At 39.2% G+C, this 26,073-nt stretch overlaps 1 protein-coding gene across 1 annotated transcript in view; it reads left to right on the top strand.

Annotated features, from left to right (window-relative positions):
* The window catches only part of pcxa (pyruvate carboxylase a), a 175,804-nt gene extending 165,443 nt beyond the window's left edge, over positions 1-10,361 (top strand). Inside the window, 4 exon segments of the mRNA XM_036587802.1 lie at positions 1,853-2,032; positions 4,916-5,164; positions 5,518-5,658; positions 7,856-10,361. Coding sequence (XP_036443695.1) covers positions 1,853-2,032; positions 4,916-5,164; positions 5,518-5,658; positions 7,856-8,107 — 822 coding nt within the window. The 3' untranslated portion in view covers positions 8,108-10,361.
* Positions 10,362-26,073: the final 15,712 nt, after the last annotated feature.

The following is a 26,073-nucleotide window of genomic DNA, read 5'->3' as shown; positions in this document are numbered from 1 at the left end:
TAAATCATCTCTGTTCTAGTTGGCCCTTTATCTAATTCAAAAAGCAGTCGAGGCTGAAACATTCCTTATAACTTCAACAATAATGGGTGGAGCAAAACTGCTGTAGGCTGAACAGGTTTTATGTAAATGTGCTGTTTTTTTGTAACATCACCAAAAAATGATCAATTCAAAATGGGATGTTTTTTAGTTTATTTTCTATACATTGATTGTATGGACTTGAGAAGTGAATAGTATATTTTGGAACTATAATGTGTTACATTAAGTTCTTTTATTTCAGAAAAGCAAGGACAAGTCAGTTTTCTCCCTGATATAGGCAATTTCCTTTCTCTGCGAAATTTCCATTTTGGAAATGCGACAGATTTGTTCTGACAGTGATGCAGAAAGAGAGTGCAGTAGTTTTGAGTAGTTTTAAAAGGTGCTGTGTTCGGATCATGTCAGAAGAGTCTGTTTCCTTCAGGGCTCATGCCAATTATGCCAAAAGCATGTCCTTATTCCAGCGGCAGCTGTTTGATTTCAGCAGTACCTTTGAAAGCGCACATATGCTGTAATTAAATCACATGACTTTCGTGTGATCTATTCACATATGTGCCCCGGGTCTACAGTGTAATAGGACTTAATTATCACCTTCTGCTCTGACAGACACCTCACTGATCTCTTTCCAATTCACGCGTACATTCTCCTGATCACGAGAGCTACAGACCTAAGAGCTCGTCTCCGACTTCAAGACTTTAATTGGCCTCTGACTTTCTTTTGCTTGTTCTCTCTTTCTATATATCGCGCTCTCGTCACTCTCCTCTCAGATGTAATAAAAATAGAAAATGGCATAAACACCACAGAGGAGGGGGTGTAATCCTGTGGCTGGCTCCTCTGGCCCAGAGACAGATCAAATGGGGTGCTTTAAGCAAAGCTTATCTGTTCAGCTACACCCTCCCCCCCCAACCCTTCCTCGGCCCCCTTCTCCAAATCAATGGCATCTGTGAGCGTTTGGTTTCGCCTTGCTGCTTTTCATTTCCCACAGCTTAATTAAATGATCAGAGATAGTTGCCGCTCTGTTCTGCCTCCTCCTCAGTTTCCCCTCCCCTTTAATTCTGTCAATATTAGAGACCAAGCAGAGCGGGCGTGCGAGAGACGCAGTGTTTATGTGCTAGCCTCTGTCACGCTAACATTAGTTTCCATTATCACCTCACCATTTTCTCTGTTTCCTCATTTCATCTTCCTCCGTCTCTGTTATAGTGAATGTAATCTGCTCTCATAGTCAAGTCCTCTGTGTTCCCGCAGCTCTGCCTTTTCTCTTTTGCCCACGTCAGCCAAAAGGAGGTGTCTGATTTCAGTGTTGTCTCAGGACGTACTAATGTAAACGTATCCCAGTCCATGTAGTCCATATATGGAAACTCAAATGCAAAATTAGCCTGTTTTGAATTGCTCATGCTTGTGATGTCACAACCATGAATACATTTGCATTTGACCACCCATATGGTAATTGAGCCTGCTTATTCACATTGGCAGTGATAAAGAGTGCTGTTACTGCAGACAGTCTGTTAAATGTTGTGTTGCTTCTGTCTGTCAGGAAGTAAATGTATTATTCAAGCCTTTCAAAGGATTCAGGCATTTGTTTAATACATTTCAGATTGTTAAATACATTTTAGCCTGGGCTGCTTTTTGAATGAGATATTTAAGTCCAGTAACAAAAACAGTTCTAAGGAATGACAAGAGGTTGGAAAATGGTCATGTATGAGTGAGCAATGACATGTTTTGGTACATAAAACTACATGAAGAGGGAAAAATAATATAGAAGCAAATGTAGAATATGCGCCTTTTAAATCAGATCTTTGGCCCCCTCACCTCTCTTCAGGTGACCCCTTCCTCGAAGATTGTGGGTGACCTCGCGCAGTTCATGGTGCAGAACTCACTAACCCGTGCAGAGGTTGAAGAGCGGGCAGACGAGCTGTCCTTCCCTCTCTCGGTGGTGGAGTTCCTGCAGGGCCACGTCGGCATCCCCCACGGAGGCTTCCCCGAACCCTTCAGGTCTAAGGTAAGCCCCACCTTGACCCCAGCCAACCTACAGAATGAATACTGAAATTAATTATAGCTGCTCATTTTACAGCTTATCTTTTTCCAGTGTATTTATTCAGCCATGGGACAGAGAAGTAAGGGCTTCTGAGAGTTCTGTAGCTTAGTTTTTCTACAAGACATTTTTTTTTACGTTTTTTCTCTTGTAGTATTGTAAGAAATGGTAAAAGGGATGAATAAGACAGACCAATGTTCTGTATCCTGTAATATCTGTATTATTTTGTGTGGGCCCCATTACTACAAATTCTGTTCTCTTTTTAAGTGAAGGGGAAGGAGGAAAAGTTTCTGTTCGTTAAATTACTCTCTCTCTCTCTCTCTCTCTCTCTCTCTCTCTCTCTCTCTCTCTCTCTCTCGTGCTCCTTCTTTTCTCTCCCTCTCAGTGAAATTGTTTTGTTTAGAGGGTTCTCTTCCCTCTCATCTCTGTCTCTGGAGTGCAGTCATGCTGTCTTGTGCTTGTCAGTTAGAAGTGTCGAAAAATCGCATCCGCCCCAATTGCCATGCGCGCCCCAATTACCCAGCAACCTCTCCCGCACAAGATCAATTGTTTCCCCAACAAATTTGTGTCTCGCGTCACCAGTGAACAATGCCTGTGTTTCTATAGCTTTGTGTGCCGACTGCGCTGCTACTTGGTTAATTTATTTAGCACATTAGTTCAAAAATAAATGGGCCATCTGCTTAGCGATCTTCATGGATAACGAACCTGTTCCAGTGCACTGGCCCTGTTTTTTCCCCCATCTGTCTTAAATGTTGTAATATTAGTACTACTCATCTTCTATGCCAGTGTTTGCATTTTCAAATGATGAAGTGTTTTATTTTAATCTTTGTCTCCACCAAAGAGTGCATAATGCGATGCCTATATCAAATATTTATTTATCAAGTTTCATCTCCACTGGTAGCTGCTGCCAGTCACAGAGTGTCCTTGAGGACCACTATCCAGTTCATTCCTCTAGCCTCTTAAACAGAAGTAAATGAAGTGGAGAGAGGAGATTAATTGAGCTCCTGGTAACAATCAGATAGACATATTTGCAGGTTTTTCATGAGAGGCTCTCTGGGAATTGTAAGCTCTTCACTCCAACCACTTGTGCACATGGAGGCTTTAAACTGTATTACAAAATGATTAGAAACTTGCCATTAATCCCCATTTCACATCCTCCTGAGATGCGTAACAGATATCTGGATGTGTCTGACGCAAGGGTGTAAATCTGTGACCTCACATCGATTCCATACGCTTATGATTGAATTACTCAATTCAATTAGCTCACGTAGCTGTATGTATTCAGTTATTTTTTAAAAAATACACTACCATTCCAAAAGTATTCAGACAACCCTTTCATTTGGTGAATTTAGCTACTTTAACCCCTTAAAATCCCAGTCTTATTACTTATTAAGGCTTATTATTCAGTAAGTACAGGTTACTGTAAGGGGTTAAGATACACCCATTGCTGACTCAGGTGTTCTGTTGTGCACATGCTGTGCTGTGTGATTCGCATCTAACTCATCCAAGATCAGCACCTGAACTCACTAATGCTCCTATGGCTAATTGAAGTCAGATTCTCACAATCATGTTCCAACATATAGTTTAAAGAGTAGAGGCAGTCACTGAAAGAAATTCCTAGTAATGCCCTTGATTTCAGAAGAAACGCTGGATGAGCAAGTGTCTGCAAATTTCTTATATTTAGTGTACACTGCATACATTTAGTTTATTCAGTGAACACTATGTTTGTCCTCATGGGCACTTAAGTGATCCTTATTGTCAAGAAATAATATGTTTTAAAAAATAATAAAACGGTAACAATCACTATGTGTTTAATGTGGTTTTTATGTTGGAAAATAGCCAGAGAGGTTTGGGTCCACTGTAGATACTTTGTTCAAACCTCAGTTCTGAAATATTTTTTATACTGTGTGAAATGCTAATAAAACAGAAAGCAGTGAGTAGTAACTTCTGTTTGACCTTTATTAAATTAACCGAAAACAGCTATATTTGATGTTTATATATACATATATACACACACACATATACACCGATCAGGCATAACATTATGACCACCTCCTTGTTTCTACGCTTGTTGTTTATTTTATCAGCTCCACTTACTATATAGGTGCACTTTGTAGTTCTACAATTACAGACTGTAGTCCATCTGTTTCTCTGCATACTTTGTTAGCACCCTTTTACCCTGTTCTTCAGTGGTCAGGACCCCCATGGACCCTCACAGAGCAGGTACTATTTGGGTGGTGGATCATTCTCAGCACTGCAGTAACACTGTGTAACATCACTTTTCCTTTTAAGAACACAGAATAAATGTTTGGGGACTGAAGACACCAACTGATGCAGTTTGCATTTCAGCTGTGCAGCCCTATGGGGCATTTGTTGACATATTTTGTGCTTCATAATGCACCACACGTCTTCAGTTGGGAGACTGGGTGAATGCAGGCGGACCAGTCTAGCACCTACACTCTCTGATTATGTAGCCATGCTGTTGTAACACGTGCAGAATCATCTAGGAGGCAGCATATGTCATACCAAATTATATATATATTTTAAGAGTTAACTGTATGTTACATATGCTGTGGCCATTAATGCACCCCATACCGTGACACACCCTGACTTAACTTTATGCTGGTAACATGGTCCTTTTGTTCAGAGAACACAATGTCCATTATTTCCATAAATAGTCTGAAAGGTTGACTCGTCAGACCTCCTACTTCTATCTGTAACCCAGCATTTGTAGATAATCCATAGGGGACCATCAATGATCATGATGAATCTGCACCTTCTGACTCTTTAATCAATCAGACAATGTGTTGTCACAGCCCTAATTTGATTTGGTGTGTGTTTCTGGCGCAGGTGCTGAAGTCTCTTCCTCGCGTAGAGGGTCGTCCAGGTGCCTCGCTCCCCGCCATGGACTTCGAGGCTTTGGAAAAGCAGCTGCGTGAGACGCACAGAGATGACATCACTCCAGAGGATGTGATGTCAGCAGCCATGTACCCGAAAGTTTTCCACGAGTTTAAGGAATTCACCACCACCTTTGGGCCTGTCGACTGTCTCAACACTCGCCTCTTCCTGGACGGCCCCAAGATCGCTGAGGAGTTTGAGGTGACTTTTCACTGCTGCTGTGCTGTTTTATGAGCAAAAAACATTAAGTTGTTATTTATTTAACTCTACTAAACTTAAATTTACTGTCAATCCACTCATTCTATTATATGAGAAGAGCGAATACAGTTATTCTTTTGCCACAGTGTGGTATAGATAGCAGATAAGTTATTGCGTATATTAGAAATATTGCACATACTACAAAATACAATACTTTCACTGTCTCTGTCAAAATTTCGTCTCCTTTCACTTTCTTGTCATGCTCTCATCCATCATTGCATGCATCTTTTCCCATATGCTAACATTTGCCTTCATCTTATTTTGTTCCGTTCCCCTATTCCTTCTGTTTTCCTCAGGTGGAGCTGGAGAGAGGGAAAACGCTCCACATCAAAGCTCTGGCTCTGGGGGACCTGAACAAGGCCGGACAGAGAGAGGTGTTCTTTGAGCTGAATGGCCAGCTGAGGTCTGTTCTAGTGAGAGATACCGTGGCCATGAAGGTATGTGCAGATCAGACTGCTCTTTGGAGAATATCTATTACTGCATAATAATCTTCTTGATTATTCACTGCTATTTCATGATTTCTAAAGTTAAGGCTGTTAGAGAAAGTCGTTCATACCAAGGCCTGAAAATTGCCTTTGATGACATGTTTCAATCATCGTTTTCCTGTCCCTAGTAGGCTGTGCCATTAACACAATTTGCATACATGGTTAGCCATGTATAAAATAACTGGTGGCAGCTCAAAATCAGCAGCCTCTACAGTACATCTACCAGCAGATGGTAGAGGTCAGGAATTATGTTTGAGGAATATTTTCTCATGAACTGCTATTTTTTCCATGTTGTTGAAATGTATTAAACCTTACTGAATGTGTTTTTGTTCGGCACTTTGTGCTTGTGCTGTTTACTGTATCTACTGTCTTTACATCACCCAAAAGGTGTAACTTTGGGTTGAACATTGGAGGGGTTGAACAGGGCCTACTTTGGGGGTTGGGGTGGTATTACGAGGGTTAGTATATCATGGTCAGAGAAAAAACCTTCTTTGATATAATAGGGTACATTAAAACTATTCAGAAGTCCAACCAAGGTTAAGTATTTGTACTGGAACTGACAGTGACAAGTTGGAGATATTAATGTTTTAATATATAAATTACCGAAAATGTCCAATTTTCAACATTTCACTATTCAGAACAACAAAAAAGCTCATTTTGTACTTTATCTGAATATCACATTTGTCCTTAGGTATCTGAACACTGCAGAATGAAAACGGGAGTAAAGAGCACAGTTAATGAAAAAGACTTGTTTCTAAGCACACCTGACTCAATTCTTGCCTCACTCCCTGCATGTAATATAGCTATTCTCACCTCTCTCAGAGTCTCCATCCTTTCTTTTTGATACCTTCCATAAGAACACAAATTGATTTTTGAGCATAAACGCAGACTTAACATCACCCTTGCTTCTTAATGGTTTAATACCTGGAAATGCATCATGTTATATAAATGCAAGTGAACCATAGGAGCAATGTTATATAGGTAAGCTTAGATAATAGTGTTAAGAACTTGGGCCATTAGCTATTAGGCAAATACTTACTGTGACCTCAAAACAAAACATAGTATCTTGCCGTTTGCACCTCTTCCAGTTGCTCTATGAACAGGATAAATGAGGAAAAACTATATTACAGATCATCAGGTCAGCAACTTTAATTTCAAGGATTAACCCCTGGCTACCACATCCGTAGATAATGTACTGTTAACTAATGTTAGTTCCAGCCTCAGACAAAGTGATACATACTGTCTCCAAGCCTCTTGAGCTGTGGGCTGCTGCACTCCAAACACTTTGCATTAAACATCTTTTTATACAGTAACATCTCAAAATCTGTGCAAAATACATTAAAAGGCATCATTACTCGTGGCAGCTGTTGAGCCTAATTTTGTTTGACGAAGGAACTGCACTGGATAAGAATGTTTAAGCTCCAGGGCACTGCAACAAAAACATTCAGAAGTTTGGAATCATTTGCTGCATTAATCATTTTTGTTATTTTCTATACAATAATGACTAATAGAGTGTATATTTAAATATTACAAACTGGTCATCAAAAGCCATCTGTAGAAATTAACAAGACGTGAATGAAATTACATCATTACAGTTTATTATTTTTTATGTAACTTTTTCTCATCTGCCCTGAGATATAATTTCCACTTTTGAAAAATGATATTGTGGATATTAATAAACTTAAATCTCTCTGTTATGCTGCTTTGTCAGTCGTTTTAGAATCTTGTACATTTATTCAGGAGACATCTAAAATTTTAGCTTGAATACAGGTTTCAACTACAGCTTTATAGTGTTCTGCTGATGATTTGAAGCCTGTACATTTGCACAAGGCTAACTTTAGACTCATTTCATACGCTTGTCTGGTTTTATATCATTCAAACCATTGATTCCAAACTGCAGCAATTCCAGACTTTTGAATGCTAGTGTATATTTGCAGTAGCTGATAAGAGTGTAACTGAAAAGAGAGATAATTTGATTGTTCTGATAGCTGTGGCCATCTTAGCCTACAGTATACATCAGACGGTCTGTGGGCGGACACTAATCAACACCAGGCACAGACCTGTTTTCTACATTTCCTTCCATTTGTTTTGTTTCCTCTTTATAGCCGCACACTGTAGCTTCTTTTTTCTTTGCCATGTGTTCCTGCAGGAGATGCACTTCCACCCAAAGGCTCTGAAGGACGTGCGGGGGCAGGTGGGCGCGCCCATGCCGGGGAAGGTGGTGGAGGTGAAGGTGAAGGAGGGCCAGAAGGTTGAGAAGGGTCAGCCTCTGTGCGTGCTCAGTGCTATGAAGATGGAGACAGTGGTCAACTCACCGCTGTCCGGCACCGTGGCCAAAGTGTATGTGAAAACTGACAGCAGCCTAGAGGGAGATGACCTGATCCTGGAGATTACAGAGTAGACACACAGCCTGGGGAATCAAAATGTTAACCTGACATTAACATCGCCAGCCCCTGCAAGCACACACCTACACACACACACATGCACATAAATACACACACAGTTAATAGGACTGGGCCAGGACTGGGGTTGTCTATTTTTGGAGAAAAATCTCAAATGAACTGAACGTAGTTACTGCCTTATGTGTCTGTAAATGTGTGTTTTTGCATCGGGTGCACGAGGGTTCATTTTGTGTCATCTGTGCTCGTCTGATATAATCATCTGTCATTTATAACGATAATCACCAGTGCTAATCATCCGTGCGCTGTAAAGTAGTGTTATATTAACATTAACTGAGTGTTCTATTAATGTTTATGTCAATCGTCTAAATAGAAATATGAATGTAGTGGTGAAGAGACTTAAATGGGGAAAAAAAAGCAATAACTGAACCGAGCGTAATTACAAATAAGCCTAGTTTTGCACAAAAAAAAGAAATTAGCACATCACCTTTATCCTTGACTATTAACTTAAAAATTAAAAAGCACTACTTTGGAGGTTTTACCTGAAGTGTTGAATTAACCAAAACGAAGTGATAGATCTGTTTTTTAAATCTCTGCTCTCACTCCCTTTCACAGCAGGCCTTTTTTCAGCATTTTCTGCAGATGAACAGTTCACAATGTTCCAGGTCTTATCACAGGGTGACATTAATTTCAATCATTGACCAAAAATTCATCGTTAAATCACAATGCCACACTCAACTGGGTGAATATGACCAATGGTCTTGTTAGCACTTAGAACCTGATATACTTTCTGTGGTCTCCACATGCAGTAGGCCGAACTGAAGCACAGGCTCGCTAGTCACTGGGGCGGTCTTGGCCGAGCTCCATTGATCACAATGAGGATTGATGATTAGATGTGTTCAAGAACGCCTGCAGAACCCGGGGAGTCTCCGAGCTCATCCAATCAGAGCACATCGTTAGAGGGGAAACCTCCTTCTCATGTCACTGTTCCAATTTGCCCTTTAACATGAATTTATCACAGCACTCTTGTTACATTCCAGCGCAGTAGAAGGCATAAAGCCTTGGATCGTGGCCCGAGGAGCCTCGTTCTTTTTCTGTTTTTTCTTTCGCTCAATAGAGCACTGACACTGGAGCGTTCTCGTTTGAACTGTTATCTTTTGTAGCTGTGAATCAAACATATGTGATCTGTAAGAGCAAGCAGGCTGTTGAAAGCACTCAACACTACGCTTCGATGGCGCCGTATCAGTAATCCATTAGGCAGCATCCAGACTGCTTTCGCTAATTTGAGCGACGAACAGTTTTGATAGATGCTTCTCTCTTCTGAACTCTTATCATTAAACATATCAAAACAGGGAAGCCAGGTAGGTCAAGTGTAAGCATGTTAATTTTAGCCCAAAGACACAAAGCACAAACTGGAAATTGATGCTACAGTAGAACTGTTGATGTTTCTGTATTCATCTCTGTAATTGTGCACTAGTGGATGATTTAACTGACTAAAATGCTGCTGTAGCACACAGCAGTTATTCTTTACTGTCTTATGCAGCAGTGCCCCAGTTACAAACTCATTGTTGACCACTGCATCAAACCTTGTTTACATCTTGAGTTGGTACTTCTACTTGTTTTATGGAGTCATGCACAAAGGCTTTTGAGGGAAAGAATGAAAAGCTTCCTTTTTATTTGTTTCAGTTCTTGTGGGACACGAAGGGAGTCTCAAAAGCTCTTGTGACAGTAACACTCACCTTCACTGGGTCTTCATGGTGTTATTCGTTGTTATTTTGTCCGAGCTGCCGAGCTGCATAAGTCCAGGCTTTGTAAATGCGGGCAGTAGAAATATATCAGTGTCTTAAATTGTTTCCCAGGTGATACATGAACTTCTCTTGGCATTGTAAGTACCTGTTGTTTACTTATTGAAAATTAAAGCTTTTTTTTCTTTTCTTTTTTTTAAATCCTGTTTCCAAATTCATGAACTCGTTCGAGCTGAAATGTAGAGCGCTAGAATTTAGAAACGTATGCATTTATAATTGAGATCATGCTGGAGGGGAGTGGAACTAATCTTACAGGCTTGCTGGAAATGATAGTGTTTATCTTATCTTTCCATTGCATTCTTTATTTTCTGTGAAGTTATTCTCTTTTCATATGTTTTGATAACGAGAACTGTAAGAGTTAGAAGATATGCAGATACTAATTCACCATAACCTCATGGTCTTTTATCATTGGAAACAGAAAATGGAGGCAAAATAAACGGAGGATAACAGACTGACTGCTTGGGTCTCGTCATTTGAAATGTTGGGAGTGAGATCCTTTTTAAATGAATTAAATCCTTTTTAAATAAAACACAGACATTTGTTTCTTTCATACATTCCCCCCCCCAAGCTGATTAGATAAGAGCATCTGAATCCACATGGATGAGATTAATATAAAAAAGAAACAATGTTTAAAAATAAACACATGAATGATGCTGCTATTTATGAGTCAGGAGATGCACAGCACACTGCGTGGGTTTCATCAAAGATTGGAGTGATCAGTAGAGATGAAGCCTAGGACAGCACTCTAAACACACACAGCTTATTGATTTACTGTCAGCCTGCTAGTGCCCTTAGCCATGGCCAGCTGTAAACGTGAGAGCCTGTGTGTGTGTGTGTGTGTGTGTGTGTGAGAGAGAGTGAGTGTAGGCCAAGGCATGAATCACCAAGCAAGGAACAATAACAGGAAATAAAAATGGCCAGACAGGATGTGTGTTTGTTTGGGATAAAGAATGGGATGAAGAACTTCTGTGTACTTAGAAAAGATGTGCTTTAAGAGCCCAAGACATTATTAGAGTGGTGGATACTACAGGTGGGCAAAATAACGATAGGTTATCATTATTGTGATAAATTGACCGTATATTTTTAGTTATGTAAAGCCAATTTTGTTGCAGATACATGTACAGACATATGCAAAAGTTTGTGTGCCCCTGTTGAAATTACACGTTTCGTTGATTTTCCAAGTGTAAAGTTAACACATCCTCTACAGAAAACATGCATTTTAATTACTTTAATTTGTATTTTATTCCAGTATGTTTTTCCAGTATGTTAACTAAAAAAAAATTTAAAAAAATAGAATTCAGTTTCTCAAAATAAATAGAAATTGTGCACTAAAATGTTCTGAAAAATGCCACATTTAAGTGTGTTCTCTGTAGAGGATGTGTTAACTTCTTTTCACTTGCAAAATCAACAAAATGTAATTTGACCTGGGAGTGGTTTACATGTCTGTATACTACTGTATAACAATTCTAATGCAATGCTAAAATTCTACAGGCTTCACAATTAAAATTAAGAAATTTCTGATGAGGAACAGCACTGCAGCTGTATAGCATCTTGGATGAACTTGAATCTTAAATTAATAGCCAGATTTCTGCATATTTGTAATTTTCTGAGATGAAATTACTATAAAAAGATAAGTAACTGTATTTATTTACTCTTTTTCATGTCATAACTTCTTTTTCCCAAACTACTTTTAGTTGCATATAAACCATTGGTTTACTTTGGTATCTAGTTTATAACATATCCATCTACTTTATTTAAGTTATTATTCAGTATCAGTCGAAGGGTTTCCTTCCAAAACGCATTTAAATGCCACTTTCATTTATTTTCTTTTTTTCATAAAATACTTTATTGGGAGTGGACATTACACATACAAGAAATATGAATGCTATATTCTGATTAATTATACCTTTATTAAAAAAACAAAATTGCACTTTTTAAAGTAATTTGCATTATATATATATAAAGTAATTTGCATTATATGTCATGTTATTCTTTGCAAACATCTTGTTACAGATGGATATACAGCATTTTGGAATGAATATGAGAAGTGATTTCAAACTTTTGAACTAGTAGTGTACCTCTAATATCCAAAATGCTAACTTTATAGAACTCTGAGGTAAGCAAAGCAACATCTAGATAACTAGAGGCATTTTGGGAACAAGTTCAGTGTGGATTGATGAAGTAAAACTGGACTCTTGATCAAAATCACCAAAGGTATATTTGGAGGACAAAAAGGACCAGCACTGGATGAAAAGAATGACTGTAAAGCATGGGGGTGGATCTGTTATGCTTTGGGGTTGTGTGGCAGCCAGTGACAAAGGAAACACTGCTCGAGTATGTAAAAGAAAGGATTCCACTAAACATCAGCACACTGTGGAAGGAAATGAAGGAACAGTAACTGAAGTCGAGATGAGGTGCGCTTCTACAACAGGATAATGATCCAAAACACGCTTCAAATGCCACCATTCCAAAAGCTTAAATGGCCCTCACAGTCCTCACTGGAACATCACTGAAAATCTGTGGGTTGTGCAAGCACGACTGTTTAAGACTTTCAGTACTTGAAGCATTCTTTAAGAAAAAGTGGGTGAAAACAATTCCTAATTCACAGTTTGCAAGCTGTGATATGTGCCTCTTACTAAATACTGGCTAAGTAGTGTGTTCAAACTTGAGCACATGCCACAGTTATTATTGTATTTTTAAAGTGATATAATATTTATAATCAAATATAAAATAATTATGCATTAACATTTGTATATTGTATATACTGAAGATGTCAAGTATGATGATGTTACATGTTTGCACTCTCAGTGGACGCAGGTCTGGGCTGGATATGGAGCTGATGGACAACCCTTTGTATGTGTGGGTTCCCTGAGCTGTGCTGTGGGGTTCTGGGCATAAAGTGTGTGTCTGCTGCAAGCTGGTGGAGCTCTGCAACTGATGCGCGTTTGATATTAGAGGAAGGAGTGAAATGGAGGAAGAATGAGTCAGTGAAAAAAGACAGAGTCTTTCATTCGTACATCATCTGAAGATGTAGAAAGTGCGTGTGAGTCATGTGAGCCGTTTGAATGGTGAAATATGACGCTCGGTGTGGGAAGCAGTTATATCTATATTTGATTAAGTCGCACTACTTCAGCACTTAAGGATTAGAGTCAGTTCCTCTCTCACTGCTGCCACTCACTTTGTCACTCTTTATCAGCGGATGTTCAAATCAATGTCTCTCACCCGAGCTTGTCGTAGCAGCCTTTTATCTTCTAACCCCCTCTATCCTTCTTCATCCTTCTTTTCTCTCCTCTTCTCCTGCTTTAAACTTTAAAGCAGCTTTATTGGCATGACTATATTAGGTTACAGTGGGGCCAAAGAATTCCCATCTGTTTATCACACATCACTCCATTAATCTTATATATCATGGTGTCTAATCAAAACCTCCATAAACCGTTTGTAAACACCAGCTGCCCTTTACATTATGGGCTGAAGGTGAATGGATTACTTGGAATAAAATCTTCCTTCTGCTGTAAAGGTTTAATATGGTTTAAAAAAGTTACACAAGTTTTTATTATGACAGCAAAGATATAAAGACACACTTTCACACAAGTTGTGGTGCTTTATTTCCCAGCTGTTCTTGACCACAGCTACGCCGTACATAAGCAGAGTTTTCTTCTTCTCATGGCCCGTTTGCTTCCCAGCTCATGCCTCCAATAAGATACAAGTGCATTGTGTGTACAGATACATACAATTACACATTTCAAACAGAGATATATCCCCAAAATCCCCAAAACTTACAAAGTGTAGCTTTTGCATATATTTCACATATATTTATTATATAAATGTTTCTCACAATAAACAACATTTACTGTAAAAAGAGACTTTGTTAAACACTGGCAGAGGCAGCATAACTGAGTATGGTGCAAAACCCACTAAAATATGGTTTGTGTGCTTCTGCAAGTCACCCTGTAAAGCCTGAAATAATCATTTTGAAAGTCAGAGGCTTCAAGTTGGACTTATTTATTTATTTTTTTCCTGAGCATGTCATACATCTTTACATATAACGTCACATGCACAGACTCAAAAAGAAGTCCCAGCTCGATGTTTAGGTCTCAAATTCAAAATCACCATTATACTGAAGAAGATATGATGACAATAGCCCACTGTTAGAAATACAGGTTCTGTGTAGGTAAATTTCTCGTTCATCAAGGTACAAACAATGTAATATACCCTCAAAGGTACAAACAGTGGTTTTAAAGTCCAATTGTGAACCTTAAATACGTTTTTCAAGGTGAAAAGTACATATTTGTACCTTTTCATAACCCAGTGTTTTAAAACAGAACAATAAAATAAAAAGCCTGGAGACGTGACGGGGTGTGTGGAGTCAAATGGATTATGATACAATTATATTCCCTGACTAAAGGTACCCTTGAGTGAACCACCCCAGTGACAGTTTCATACCTTTTTTTTCTGAGAGTGCAGATAATTTACTTGAATTCTCAGAAGACACAACCTTCACCAAGTTTTGACTTGCAATCATTAGATTCATCCACTCAGGGAAGGAGTCTGAAAAACAATCAAGGTTTTAAAAAATGTTCTTCCGTATGTTGGGTACAATTACACATTTCCACCAGAGAGGCCTCCAAATCCCCCAAACTTACATAGCGTAGCTTTAACATGACAAAACTGAAATATTTATTTACATGACCTCTATAGGACATTTTTATGAATCTATGTAGTTATTAACTGTTAATCTATGTAAATTAACTGTTTTGAATTTATATGGAAAGATATGGGCTTTTCTCACTGCATGATTAAAAAAATAAAGGTTTGAATTCTGTAACTTAAGCGCAACATGACAGTCGAGAAACACAATGAAAAAAGTTACTTTACACGCCACAAAATGGTCTTCCAGTTATATACTGAGACATTTCTGATAAATAGCAACTGAAATTCGTAGATGATGTTGCTGTGGCTGTATGAGAAAGAGAGCAGAAGCTTGCTTTAATGGAACCTGTTTAACCACATAGGTCGTACCCCATGCTCTGCTACTGTTTTACTCGACCATATATTTAACAATGTATTTCAGCAATGGTCATCGTATCAGACACTAGTGCTATTTTTGGTGTTACATTCTCTCTCACTCTACCTCTTTCCCCCTCTCTTTCTCTCGCTCTTTCTTCCTTTCTTGCTCTAAAAGCTTCAGTTGTACCTGGTGATGAATTAGACATGAATATTCAAAATGTAACCCTGCCACTCTGTAATGCCCCAATGTCAGTTATTCAAATATTCATGACCTCCAAGTAAGCCGAGCCTTTCCTGCAGCCTGCACATCACGCCCACTGAGATCAATGAGTTTAAACGAAGCCACGATCGATAGCAGCACGCCCTACACAAATTCTCTTATACAAAAAGCCTTAGAAAAATGTCTGTCTATTCTCTCTCTCTCTCTCTCTCTCTCTCTCTCTCTCTCTCTCTCTCTCTCTTTCTTTCTCTCTCTCTCTCTCTCTCTCTCTCTCTCTCTCTTTCTTTCTTTCTCTCTCTCTCTCTCTCTCTCTTTCTTTCTTTCTCTCTCTGTCTCTCTCTGTCTGAAATTTGAAATTCTGTTCTGCATTATGTCTGCTCTCCTGGCACTCTTTGTCTGACTGCTGAGCTGAACCTGTCTCCCTCTCTGTGTTTGCTGCCCGTCTGTCTGTCCATCTGTCTGTCCATCTCAGCTCTTCATTCTTAACAGCACAAACTCGGAGGGAGAGATAAAAGTGAGAAAGAGAGAGACTGAGAGTGACTGTGCGTGTTAAGCTCTTTGTGAGGACCAGATGCTCCCAAGATGACAGAAAAATATCAACATTTAGACATTGTAAATTTTCTTCAGATACTAAGGTTAAGGTCAAAGTTGAGATTATGTATTACATGGCATTATTTAGCTACAGCAATAGATGAGACAATACAGATACCTGCAAAGACAGGGATGCAGAATTGTATGTGTTTGTTTTAAAGGAATGGTTCAGTAAAAAATCGAATTTACACAATTTATTTCTTACCCTAAACATAGTAAATCAGCCACATGTTAGTTTGAAGTCTAATTCTGTGGTTTTAGTTGAGCTAATAAGTAATAGAATATACGTTGTATACAACCTCTACAAACTGCTGTGACAGACATTTCTCAACATTTACTCTGAAGACCATTTTTGTAGCATTGAAAGTAATTTTTTTCTTCAAGTGTTTCTCTGTTACTGTGTTGTGTGTGTAACTTACAGAATTCACACCTGTATTAATTTAATCACCCTCTTGGTGATTTTAATATACGCACATAAGTGTGTAATCATCTCACAGTGAGAGCTAATCAGGCTAAAGTACAGCCTCAACACAGCTAGTTTAAACACAGTGGTACCAACTAAGCCCTCTGATGTAAACAGTGCCAGCAGTCCATTTTCAACCCATGCAAATTCAAAACAGTTCATATTATTTACATTTTATTTACAGACACAGACACATCAAAAATGTATTACATTTATCATATAAATAAAAGGTGTTTGGATTTTATCATGACAGTATTAGCTGTTAAAAATACATTTGACACAGCCATTTTCACCAATCATGTTTGTTTTGATGTGTCTGTTTTATGCATTTAGGTTGGAAAGGTCATCCAGCTTTACGGGAATAGCAAACCTCTCTAGTTAGGCCCAATCCTACTGAGACATCAGCATACTACTAGCGATTTTCTATGCTTGTTATGAGGAAAATGACCATAATACATTGAAACGACATTAAACTAAGATAATGCAATGGTTATCATAATTTTTAACAGAGAGAATACTTATGTTCGTGGGTTTCTTTGGTTGCTAGCGTAGCCATCTTGCCGGTGTTTCTTTTTTTCTCATATCAGTCCATTTGGAGTGTGCCCCTGAAAAAACTTAACACTTTGCCCTACCCCTCCATCTCAACAAAAATCAGGACACCCTACCTAGACATGAACACGCAAAATGGAGGGGTAAGGGCTAATTTGTAGGGGCAAGGGGTGAAATGGGATTAGGCCTTAATCTCTGTAGAATTGTGGAGGCGGATAATGGAACACCTGTATTTGATTTGATAAAAAACCATGAGCCAACCTGCACCCCAATCCAGCCCTGCTCCCTGAACTCTTCTCTTTCTTTATTTATGCCGTATGCACATACAATTTTAACTTAAAAATATGGGTCTGATAGAGATATTGATCACTGATATAAACTCAGTAATAATCTCAAATGATCAGAAATCTGTGCATGTTAATATGTCCTGAATGCTGCAGTGTTGTATGAGCGTCTAGTTTGCATCAAAGCATTTTGTAATGTCTAAAGCCTGCAAGTCCTGTGATGCAGTGATTTTTACAGCATGCCAGTGCTTTACAAAATACATACTGTTTCCCTAGACTTGACTTCACAATGTGTCAGTCTTAATGCTGCATTCATGGGAATTTTTTACTGCATATGTACACCATTTACACCAATCAAGCATACATTATGACCACCTCCTTGTTTCTACCCTCATTGTCCATTTAATCAGCTCCACTTACTATATAGGTGCACTTTGTAGTTCTACAATACAGACTGTAGTCCATCTGTTTCTCTGCATACTTTGTTAGCCCCCTTTTACCCTGTTCTTCAGTGGTCAGTGCTGCTGGAGTTTTTAAACACTGTGTCCACTCACTGTCCACTCTATTAGACACTCCTACCTTGTCAGTCCACCTTGTAGATGTAAAGTCAGAGACGATAGCTCATCTGCTGCTGCACAGTTTGTGTTGGTCATCCTCTAGTCCTTCATCAGTGGTCACAGGATGCTGCCCACAGGATGCTGTTGGCTGGATATTTTTGGTTGGTGGACTATTCTTAGTCCAGCAGTGACAGTGAGGTGTTTAAAAACTCCAGCAGCACTGCTGTGTCTGATCCACTCAGACCAGCACAACACACACTAACACACCACCACATCAGTGTTACTGTAGTGCTGAGAATGATCCACCACCTGCTCTGTGAGGGTCCATGGGGGTTCTGACCACTGAAGAACAGGGTAAAAGTATGCAGAGAAACAGATGGACTACAGTCTGTAATTGTAGAACTAAACAGTGCAACTATATAGTAAGTGGAGCTGATAAAATGGACAAAGAGTGCAGAAACAAGGAGGTGGTCATAATGTTATGCCTGTTCATTGTATATGCTGGCTGATTTTGCTTAGCATCTATTTTGGATGGCTTTTTAAATGTAAGCTGGTGAAATCGGTACTCTGGTATTTAATGTGAGGTGGCTGTATTGGTCAGTAATGCTGGGACGTATTATCCAAATATACAAATAAGTCTGGTTTGGGCTGTTACTGTGATGATGCGGTGTATGCCTTGACAGCTATGCGGTAGCTGTATCATTTGCACTGGCACTGCTTTCAGCTGAATTGTTAACGAATGATAGGTGCTCGAAACAGAGATGTGTAGCCATCTTAAAGCCTGGGTCTGCTCCATAGCTTACCCTTTTTACTACCTTTGAGGTCAATTGACAGGGAAAACTGGTGCTGTTAATGTGAGGGAGTATGTGGTAATACCCCCTCAGGGGCAGCTGGCTGCAGTATTCACTCAGTCATAGGCGCACTGGTAGTGTGGTAGCACTCTGTCACAGCCCTGCACACCCAGCCAGTCTCTCGCTTCTACCTGGCTTTACAGACACTCATCACTGAAGTGCTTGACTTGCATCATTCTTGATCGGAGGGCCGGAGGGTCTGCTGCTGTTGCCGGGCCGAGACTGATGGCCTTTTGAATGCAGCAGCAGAACCTGCACTGAGCTGCTGCAGGAGGGGCACGAGCTGCTTATGCTAAATGGAGGGCAAATAGCTAATTTGCTTCGTTTGTGCGCCTTGAATGGACGCCCGTTGGCCTCATTTTCCCAGCGTGTGAGTGAGGGGCAATTTGCGTGCTTTGTTTTTGTTCTTTCATACATGAGCAGCGCTCTCAGTGTGTGAGCGTGCTCTCATGGAAAAGGTCACACTTTGTGCATTAACAGTGGCTCGTGCAGGGTGTGGGCTGTTCTGCAGCAGACAGGTCTGATTGCTCTGAGGTCCCTTATGTTCCACTTTATAGATTGCTGTGTTGCGTTTCATTGCATTGGCAGACTTTTCTGCAGAGTTTGCTGTTTTCTAGAAAGTAGAGGAGCCAACCAATCAGGGGGAAAAGCAAGATTTTCCCTTTAGTAACATTGTTAAGCTAATTGGTGACAGTTTCTTTCAAAGTGAGTCAAGCGGTCCAGCTACATTTGCAGTTAATAGGTTGATTCCCATCCTCGTATTCCATGTAATACAGTCAAATCCTCCCAGCCCAGGAGAGCTCTCGTCATTAAGATTCACAGCATGCCCCACTCCAACACTTAATTAGTCATTTGCCACAAGATCTGCTGGAGTGCCATAAGGGTCATCTTTCCAGACCTGCTCTTGTCGCTGAAGTGTTTGGGATAAGTATTACAGAATAATACATCATCATAATCCTCATCACAATCACAGGATACAACACTCCTCTGTGTTCCCCAGGCTTCTCCAGCCTAATGTTGACAAGGGCTAAATCACAAACTGGTTAACTTACACAAGATTAACAACCTTACGAGAATCCCAATGTAAGGCAGAAACAGCTCCGCTTGCTCTGGTGAAACTGCCTGAGTAGAACTCACTATGATTAGTTTTAAAGCAAGTATAGACTGCAGAATGGACCTAGCATTGTAGACAATCCAGATCTGCCCCACACATACAGTACTGTGCAAAGGTTTTAGGCACCTGAGAAAATTGGAATTGGAATAGAAAAAGCTATTTATCTGAGTAGCTTTTATTTTCTCAGAAAACCTCTAATATTCGAATAAATACAAATAAGCACTATTTGTAGTTATCATCCGACACCTGGTTTGGCTGATTAAGTCTTCATTATGTTAATAATGGCTGCGGGCACTGAGGACATCTGGAACAAAACTTTGTTCTTCAAACTAGCTCACAAGATATCAACTCTCCTTTTTCAACATGAGCAATTTATGTTACTTTTTACTGTATTTTTTATTTTTACTGTATTCATTTGCATCTATTATAATGATGGTGTTTTTACAAGCAAAAACACTTATCATTAAGATGAATGGTTTTAAGCAATGTACTTAGGTGTTTTGCAGAGTACTGTATCTTTGGTGAATTAATTAGTCTACCCATTCTGCTTCATGAAAATAGAAGTGATTAAGGTAATATATAGGCCTACTAGGTCTACATTTATTACAGTCCACAAAAATAAACTTCAGCATACTTCTGTTTCTTTATAATGGTTTAAATCTGCACCAGTTTGAACTGACCTATTCAGGTGAATTCAGAGATAGGTAGTAGCTCAGTCACATGTACTCCAGCAAAATTCAGATCAGCATTTTTAAATGATAATACTTTATACTACAAACATTTTATAATACTACACATAACCTTTTGCTCAGGTAATCGTTCACAGTTGCTCACACCCATATTGAATCACTAATTCCTTGTTTGGGTTTCATTTCATTATGTTTTGTTGGTGACAGCTTCAGTACTGCTTTGTAAATGGTCACTCTTCTGACTTTTGGGGTTTATGTTTTTATTTCAGACCAAGAACACACTATTAGGAGCAGAATAGTGCTTAATATGCTTCAGATAGATGCTGGATGTCGAAGTTGCTCAGCACCTATGTAGTTTATTTTGACCTGCTACTTTTGTACTTGCTTAAGTTGGTTTTGTAAAAGGAATTTCTACTTTTACTTGAGTCATTGTTTTCACCAGATTAACAATGCTTTTACTTAAAGAGTTAAAGATTGATACCTTTGGGTGGACTGGATTAAACTTCATCTTGATAGCAACTTACACTGCAGTGTGTGGCTGCTAAGGAACAAAGGAATAAAATGCCATAAAATGTTAGCTGTTGTACTTTAAATCAAAGCTAATAAAAAAGTTGATTCTGGAAAATGCGTTGGAAAAGAGGATGCATGTTGATGCCTGACCCCATCTATTAAAATTACATCGCTGAGCCAAAACATTTCGACCACTTACAGATAAAATGAGCAATGTTGATTAACTCGTAACAACGACGTGTCAAGGTCTGGGATATATAACATACTATCGAGCAGTCAGCTCTTGTCGTTGATGTGTTGGATACGGGAGAAATGGGAAGGCACGAAGACCTGAGCGACTTTGACAAGGGCCTAACCATTATGGCCAGATGACTGGATATCTGAAATGGCAAGGCTTGTGGGGTGCCTTGTGAGTACCTACTGATGGTGCTTCGAGGAGGACAAACCACAAACCAGCAACAAGGTGTTGGGCACAACACACATGCTGCGTATGGAGCTGCATAGCTCCAGTCTGGTCAGAGAGTGCATGATGACCCCTGTCCAGTGTTGAAAGAGCCTACAATGGGCATGCAAACATCGGAACTAGACCTTGGAGCAATGGAAGAGGGTTGCCCAGTCCAATGAGTCCCATTTTCTTTTACATCACATGGACAGCTAGGGGAGTGTGCACCATTTTCCTGGGAAAGTGATGCCACCTGGATGCAGTGTGGGAAAAGGACAAGCCAGTGGAGGGAGTGTGATGGTCTGTACAATTTTCTGTTGGGAAACTCCCCATTCATGTGGACGTCCGCAATCATGTGGACACATTCCACCCACCTAAACATCATTGTGGACCATGAACACCCCTTAATGTCAATGGCATTCCCTGATGGCAGTGGCCTCTTTCAGAAGGACAATGAGCCCTGCCACACTGCACACAATGGGAATGTTTGAGGAACATTATGAAGAGTTCTAGGTGTTGCCCTGGCCTCAAATTTACCCAGATCTCAAACAGATCAAGCATCTGTGAGATGTGTTGGAACAGCAAGTCTGATCTGCAACAGTTCCGCCTTACAAGTTGCAGGATGTGAAGGATCTGCTGCTAATGTCTTGGGGGCAGATACCATACAGCACCTACAGAGGTCTTGTACAGTCCACGCCCCAGTGGGTTGGGGCTGTTTTGGTAGAACACGGTAGACCAACAGCATATTATACAGGGGGTGATAGTGTTTTGGCTCATCAGTGTACATTCTGCAGTCTGTGAAACCAATGTAATGAGGGTTTTTGGTCAGTGTTTGGGTGAAACTTTTCCACCCTGGGTTTTTGAGCTTGGGCTGGATTTAGAGGTTCAGCTGTGCGTGTTCAAGGAGACTGTTGACCAGACAAGTTTATTTAGTGTGTCCAACTGGGGAAGGAGACAGGCTCTGTATGACTGTCTGTCCTGTGACTCAAGATCAGAGTTGTACAGTCATTCCCCTCAAGAGTGGCCATGAGCACAGCTCATCAGACTGCTGACAGCAGCCCTCTGCCTGTCACTGAGAGTGGGCCCATTTAAAACACACACACACACACACACACACACACACACACACACACACACACACACACACACACAATCAAGCATGGCTTCTGCTCTACTTCTGAATTAGGTCTAATTTATTGCTAGGTTTTTCAAAATATGACACCAGTGCCAATATGACACCTGTACCAGCTGTACTTGTGCCAGCTGTACCTAATAAGTGATATAAGCAGCTGCTTAGTACCACACAGCCACCAGGGGGCCCCCTAAAAACTTCTGGGTTATTAATGTACCATCATGTTGTCTACTCTGCTCAAGCAAGGGAGAAAAAAAACACTGGTTAATCATGTGTCAAAAAATAACATACACCAAAAAACAGAAATAAAAAAAGAGATGATGAGGAGAAAAAGTCATTAATGTTATGTAGTTTATTTTGGATTTTATTTGGGAAACAAGAAGTTAATCTAGATCATTTAAATCTTTAATTTAATTTAACTTACATTTAAAACTTTTTAGACCCCTAAACAGACACTCATTAGCATCCAATTGCCAGTAATGCACAAATTAGTCATTCATGAATTTACATAGTAAGTTAGAGTGTTCATGGTAGACATTGCTATTCATTAGCCTAACTTTACGATGCAGTTATCAAACTGACTGATTTGCTAAAGTTATATAAACAAAGTAAGGATAATATAGGAGTGTTTTATTTTGCCCCTGAATTTAATGCTTGCATTGAAATTATGAGAACAATATAGATCTATAATTCCAGTTAAAAAGAATAAAAAACAGTGAGGTTTATGATAATCATAATAATGATAATTATATAATAAATATATAATGCTATTATCATTATTATATGCACATATTTGCATCGTTTAGCCTGAGGGAAGACTGTAGCAAAGTGCTACTGGATTGGAAAGAGCTAAAGTCACCCAGGTAGAGTCAGAAATTATTCTCTCTGCTTTTATTTTTAAACTGTTTACAGTGTATGTCTGGGGGAGGGCATAGAGTAGATAGGGAGCCCCCAAGAGGCTAGACCCACCCATGTACAATACAGTTAGCCCATCAATTACACCACCAATCTGTGCTGGCCTGTTTCTTATTGTACATATTTGTAATTTATTTTTAGAACTCATGAGGTGATAAAAAAAGACAGCAGATGGTTTTCATTGTGATTAATGGCTGTAGGAAGGAGATCATTCTGTGAAAATGACTCATTTTCATTCTCTCTCTGAGAGTCATTCCCTGAAAAGAGTGCCATTTCAGTCCACAACATTCAGTGTCTTGTGTAAAAGACAAAAATCTTTCAAAAAAGAGTTTCAAATCTTTCAGTCCTTTGAATATATGAATTCATCATTAATATAGTGTATAAAACCTGTATTGACATCAAACCTTTGCCACAATCAGATTGATATCTATCAATTTAGTATAAAAATATTATTTTTTAGAAAAATATAATAACTTTTGTTGTGTAAACTGACTTTTTGCTCCTCCTCCTCCATTTTATTCAGCATTGACAATTTCTTGTTTCCTGTAACCTCAACAACTTTTGAATGTACAAGCGCTTTACCAAGACTACTGTTACATTATAACCTCTAAAAGTGGAGATAAAGTATATTTTTTCTTTGTTAGCGCTCCTTAGTCCTCCACAGTGGATACACCTCGAACACACTTCCTTCTTACACTGTGTTCAATTATTTCTCATTCACAGCTGACTGAAACTAATAAAGAAATTCTGTTTAAAGTGTATATTTCAGGCCACATTAGTGGTTGTGGGAGAGATTTAATTATGATTTGATTTCTGAGGAAATGTTATTGTTGTATAGACAGACTCATTTTCTTCAGAGAAAAAACACTGCACCTCATTCACCAACTTTTCTTAAGAAGAAATTTCTTCTTCATGTCATGAATCTGACGTAGACTTTTTGTTAGGGTCTTTCTTAAGAACACATTTAAGAAGAGACTTAGGAAGATACTGGAGAATGAGCCCCAAATCTTCACATTTTTCCTGTGTTTTCTTTTTTTTTTTATATCAAAACAAAGGAAGGACAGACTCAAACCTGACTATACAGAATGTACATTGAATGTATAGCAAAGGAACAATGAATTTAGACATTTAAGGGTTAACCAAACACAATACACTAGAGCTCTTCAGTTTAGTTGTATATTAATATAGTATTTACATGTAACCTCAAGGCAGAAACATGGAACCTTTTTGTTTTTTTTGTTTTTTTTTGTAATTCTCTGTTTTTATTATATATATTAACAGTATTACAATATAAAGCAATCAAATCAAATCAAAAGATGTGTTTGTTTCATCCTGCACCCCTTTTTCCCTTCCCTCATATCCCACTCCTGCTTAAAGAGGAATTCTACCAATTTTCAAATTTTCTGATTAATTTAGTCCCAGAGATATAAACAGTCATTTAGAGTGGTTTGATGTGAAATTGCTCATTGTAGAGAAACTTACAGACCAGGAGTCACAATGTCTACAACACAAATATAGCCATTTTATTTATTATCTAAAACCAACAGTCTTCTGTATTTTTATATGTAATGATGATGGTTATCACAAAAACTATCATAAAACAATTTCTCAGACATCAAGCAGTGTGTTCATAACCATTTCATGTAATAACTTTCTGTGAGGAAGCTTTCAGATGCAGTAAATTCTTCAGACATCTGGTTCTTATCACCACCACTGTGAACAATTCTAACTCGGCAAGTTTCTCTGAAACAGAGCATTTCACACCAAACCACTCTGATCGACTGTATTTACATTACAACCATTTAATTATGTTGAAAGTTTTGAAAAATGGATGGAGTTCCCCCTTAAGATGAGATACAAGATATACAGGATCATCGATACAAAGGATCAGATTAAACATTGACATAGGTTGAATAAAAAGACATAAAATAATCCGCAAGGTCGATATCCTGTAATCTTGCTATAATTTTGTTGTGGACTGTAAGTAGGATGCTGTCCCCATACATGGTGCCCTTAATATCCAGTCTAATACAGGAGGGGTTGCAAGCTGGGCCCCCAGGATATATTGCAAGCTTTCAAAGCTGAGCGAAGTCTAAAGAAGAAAAATAGTGTGTTTTGTAACCTCAAGGTATTTTCAAATGGTTCAAAACAGTCCTACAGTCGTATAGGGTCTATACTGGAAACTGTGGAGGATGGAAATGATGTTTTCTTGACATTAAGATGTTCGAATTTGCATGCCTGTTCTGGGAACGACTCCTGAATGAAACAGCAGCAGAGTCTGTGTGGCTGCCTCAGTCTGCCTTTGGTCACCCACAGCAACAGAAACTTTTTGTATTTCAGCCACGTACTTTACAGTCACACAGTACATGACTCATGAGATTTAAATGAGAAACCTTCTGTCAGAGGAGAATGAAGTGATTATAGTTTACTCCTCTTCAGCCTGGAGACTCAACGCAGTTTTTCTGATGGAATTTATTATAACCTGCTGCTGTGGGTTGTGGTGAAAACAGAGGCTTACAACCTCTGGGTCTTTAATAAATCCTCATTAGCCGGGCTGCAATGAGAGGCTTGTGTGAGAGAAAGACTGTGTGCTTAAGTGCTCCACTTATTTGCCCCGGAATGTTTAAAATGCTCTTTAAGCGCAACATGTCTTGTGTACGTGTAGAAAATATTTCTTTAAAGTATCTTCCTTTATTTTTTTTTATATTCCATTTAACCTCGAACAAAAATATCACAGACGAAGCCAAGAGTTGAAGACAATAACAGAGACATGGCGCCTCCTGCTGAGCGCTCAGCGACCTGCAGCCTTACAAGGAAGGAGCAACACAAGCAACAATAA

This window comes from Colossoma macropomum, unplaced genomic scaffold (assembly GCF_904425465.1).
Source record: "Colossoma macropomum unplaced genomic scaffold, Colossoma_macropomum, whole genome shotgun sequence".
Taxonomy (NCBI): Eukaryota; Metazoa; Chordata; class Actinopteri; order Characiformes; family Serrasalmidae; genus Colossoma; species Colossoma macropomum.
The sequence above is the reverse complement of the archived record's forward strand: the minus strand, read 5'-3'. Positions and strand labels throughout refer to the sequence as shown.